Source organism: Antrostomus carolinensis, unplaced genomic scaffold, assembly GCF_000700745.2.
Source record: "Antrostomus carolinensis isolate BGI_N321 unplaced genomic scaffold, ASM70074v2 scaffold12991, whole genome shotgun sequence".
In the NCBI taxonomy this organism is placed as follows: Eukaryota; Metazoa; Chordata; class Aves; order Caprimulgiformes; family Caprimulgidae; genus Antrostomus; species Antrostomus carolinensis.
In genome coordinates this window covers 62,355-66,752 of record NW_010296500.1, presented here as the reverse complement: position 1 = coordinate 66,752, position 4,398 = coordinate 62,355, and the positions used below count along the sequence as shown (strand labels likewise).

Genomic DNA, 4,398 nt, shown 5'->3' with positions numbered 1-4,398 from the left:
GGTCTCCCTCTGCTGCTGCTCCCTCCTTGGCTTCCTCCTCCTCTGCCTCTGCCGCCTTTGGCCCTTTCGGAAACCTGTTTCCCCCCCGGCCGGTGCCCCCAGCTTGGCTGAGGGGCTCAGCTGTGTCCTGCCTTGGGGCCGGTGGAGCCGGCTGGGACCGGCTGTGTCCGGCATGGGGCAGCCCCGGCCTCTCCTCACAGAGGGTCCCTGCAGCCCCCACTGCCAACACCCCAATACAGTCATGCACATCTATTTTTTTTAACTGAATACAGTATTGGGCGAAATGTTGTGGGTTTCCTGTGAAAAACAACATATGCTTTTACTGGGATCCTGTTAGTAATGAATTTTGACTTCAAACCTACAAGGGTACTAATGGACATTTTGTGATTCGTTTGGGATATGAGCTGCAAACAGCTGAACACGAACTTAGGAAACACTGCGTGAAGTGAGCAGTTTGTACCCAGAGAGCACGTAGGCGTCTAGAAGATCAGCTTCTATTTGCCATTTCAACAGCAGTTCTATGCAAATAGATTTTTCTTGACTTTTCTCAACTGAAAGGGGAGAAATACATCCCTAATTACTACTTAATAATAGGTTTTTATTTTGCGTTGCATTTTTTTCTTTTTTTTTAATCATAGAATGGTTTGGATTGGAAGGGACCTTAAAGATCATCTAGTTCCAACCCCCCTACCGTCAGCAGGGACATCTTCCACTAGACCAGGTTGCTCAAAGCCTCATCCAGCCTGACCTTCAACACTTCCAGGGAGGGGACACCCACAGCTTCTCTGGGCGACCTGTTCCAGTGTCTGACCACCCTCACAGTGAAGAACAACTTCCTAATATCTATTCTAAACCTGCCCTCTTTCAGCTTAAAGCCATTTCCCCTTGTTCTGTCACTAACTGCCCTTATGAAAAGTCCTTTCCCAGCTTTCTTGTAGGTCCCCTTCAGGGGGGAACAGGAACAGGTTGCCCAGAAAAGCTGGATGAGCTTTAAGGTCCCTTCCAACCCAAACCATTCTATGATTTTCCAGCCATCTTCAATTCCTTACACCTTTGTCACACTTAACTCGTGAACTATATCCTGCTGCTACTCCTGAATTAACTATGTAATTCCATCTCTATTCACATTCTCCTTATCTCACAAAATGTGTAGAATTGGTCTCCTCTTAAGATAGAATCAGGATTTTGTTGTGAAAGAGATGTTTTATGATGATTATGTTTCACACTGGTAGGAAGCTGTTCAGTTAAGTGACTAGGGACTGACAGAATGGAAATCTCATGATGAAGGAAATTTAATATTGCACTGGAAAGTTGAATTCTATCTGTATCTCTCTTAGATCCTTTTTGATTAGGTAGTAATTGACTTCAGCCTGCACCTGCAGTTGCCATGTGTGGTATTTCTCACTTTCTTAAGAGGTGGGGGGTCCACATTTACAGGAGAGAGAAACAATCTGATCTGCAGCTGAGCTCAGTACTTTGAACATATGAAACACTGTGGCCCTGCAAGTATAACAGAATCATTCACTGATGTTTCTGAAGTCCCCAAATATGATACTGATGTGCTCCACACGAAAAAAAAACCCTAGAGGAAACTAAAATTCCATCTTTAGGATACAGCTTGAATGGTATGCTCTTAATATATGATGGAGCTATTTATTGAAGAGCAAGGAAAATAGCTGCTTATTAGTTGTGCATCCATTATCTTGATTTAAAAATATGGAATTATGAAGTTAACTGTGCAAATTAATAAAGTTATATAAACACAGAGGTTTGTATGTTTGTATCACTTTCTAAACCTTTAAAAACAACAGACTGCAAGTATGTTTCAGCAGTGAGGTATGATTCATCAGCAACATCTAAACAGTTAAATCCATTGCCAAATGGAGGAGCAGTGTTGGAATAACTAGCAGTAGCACCATAACTTGATGTAAACGAGCACAGGATGCTTTCACAAATAATGACTGACAGCTGATGGTAGATATCAGGTGAAATTTAAGGTTCTTTTGGGTGTTCTTTACAACTGTAGGGAGGCTGGCACAATAGTGGGCAGGACTCTTCTGCCTTTTTCTCCAAGCTTAATGTCTTTTGTCCAGTCTTACCCAGTGTGAATCCTCTAGTGCCCATTACAGTCTCTCTTTTTTGGGTACCTACCCCCAGTCTTTTATTGCCAGGCTGTCACCTACATGCCTTTGATCTCATAATTGTCACTCCACATTGCCTCTAAGGACCTTTGCCATTTGTTTCCTTCCCCAAAAGGTATAATTTACCCTAACATTTCATAGTACCTTTATCTCCCACCTCATGTTTCTTGTATAATCTTGTACTTCCTCCACCCTCCAGTTTCAGGTGCTTGCTCTGGTCACTTTGCTGAGCATCTCTAGGTCATCTTCCAAATCACAGCTTCTTGTTTCTCTTCTTTCATGCATCTTCCTTTTCAACATCCCCCTTCAGACAGATGAAAACAGACCTAGGTTGGTGAGCTAAACTATGTTGTTCTGCCTTTAGACACCAAAATCATTGTAACAGAATACTGAGTTTGCCATGCTGAGCGTGGCTTCTGGGTATCGGACATTTCTCTACTCAGTCCCATAATACACAAAGCTGAGGCTATATTTTACTTCTATAATGTCTGGAAACGTCAGAAATTTTAACATAGGATAAGAAAAAACTAGAATTTACATGATTTTTTTGTGATCAGTATGTATCACCATGTTCTAGAAGTGTGGCTCATTTTCTCTCAGGTCACTTTAGCAGCACTACATTGATTTAGAGAGTTACATCCATTTTAATTGCCTACTTTTTTTTCTTCCCTTCTTACTTTGATCTTCTGTAAATCTCTGATGTTCTGCTAAAGGATTAGTAACTTCCCCATCATCCTTCCCCACATATCAAGAGCCTCATCAAATCCAATATAGAAAAAAAAGCTTCATTACGTACATCCAATTTTTTGTACACAGTAGCATTATCAAAGAAAAACTAGCAAGTGTTTGAAAATAGTTTACAGAAAACTAACTTCATCTTTGGCTACTAAGCAGTACTATTGTATACTCTCCAAAAAATGTTAAATCAATATGATAACTGAGGTGCTTTAGTGATTTATTTATGTTGTCTTACTTGGAAGTCCAAGTTGGCTTCAGTTGTTTTATTTATCTGTTAGCACTTAGCACATCTCGGAGATAAAAGCATTTCTTACTAGAGAGATGAGATACTGTCATACCTTCTGCAGGTGATTTATTGGAGTCATTTGTTAAGAATCAAAAAGAACTTTTATATTCTGCATGCACTGCTCTCTCAGATAAGAGTTTGCCAGAAAGTCTATATCACTGATTAGAAGTTATCTTGATACACTAATATACCTATAGAACAGTCTTTTGAATTCATCATGTATATATTGCACATTGAGAGAGATTATTTGGAAACTTGGAGTAAAATTTTAATCCTGTTTTCTTCTTGTTTACACAGAAGGTGAAAGAGCTTTACCATCAATACCAAAGTAAGTTTTATGCTTTCTTTTCTTATATATTAAAAAAAATGTTTTGAAAAATAGTTTTGCTTAAGTGACGCTTTAGGACTTTTTATACGTGCTTAATTTTTATTGTTGCTTTTGGATGCTAGGACAAATAGCAGGCAGTCATTTGGGACCATGGGGCATAAATAAATGACTGAAAGCAGCATTAAACTGTAAAGATACTAGAAATAAAATCTTGAGGGGAAAAAAGTGCATAATGCATCCATCATATTGGACAGTAAGAAAAGAAGGATCCTTTGGAAAAGACTTGACTGGGAATCAGGATATTTCTTTTGATACCATGAACAAATTTAATCATAGGAGTGATGCTAAACAGTTTTTGAATTGTGATTTCAATCTGTGAGTCAGTCTATGCCTGTTTTTCCTATTTGTCCCCTTTTCTGCTTATATGAAGTACAGAAAATACTTTTTTTTCTCCTATAATAAATCTCTCATGTCACCTTTTGGTAATAAAATTTCCATAATGGGGCCAGTCTAAGTTGGGATCTCTAGGTTCAGTGTAATAAAGAGAATAATTTACATAGCAAGTACTTTTTAATCTATTTTTTAAAATACAGTAATGTAGAAAAATTCTTCTCTGATAGTAATTATAGATTTGTAGAAAATGCTAATCTGTGTCATGCATATAGAGTTGCATATTTTTCTCTGGCTAGTTTTATGGTGATACTGTATCCAAGGTGAGACATGCTGTCTGCATCTAATAATTCTTACATTAAGTGTGCTAAGATACCTCTCTGCATTTTACTTCTTCCCAAACTTTAAGGTAAATAAGAAAATATTCTAATTTATCTCTGTTTGAACTGATGTAATACTTCTTACATTGCCATAGTCCATAACACAGCGGTAGGCAAGCATTAATTCTTCCTGCT

The 4,398-nt window shown here is 38.5% G+C and overlaps 1 protein-coding gene across 1 annotated transcript in view; it reads left to right on the top strand.

The window, feature by feature from the left end:
• PTK2 (protein tyrosine kinase 2) overlaps positions 1-4,398 on the top strand; it is a gene marked incomplete at its 3' end in the record, with an annotated part of 107,604 nt that overhangs the window by 45,888 nt on the left and 57,318 nt on the right. Inside the window, exon 10 of the mRNA XM_029087548.1 lies at positions 3,463-3,493. Coding sequence (XP_028943381.1) covers positions 3,463-3,493 — 31 coding nt within the window. The remainder of the gene's footprint in view (positions 1-3,462; positions 3,494-4,398) is intronic.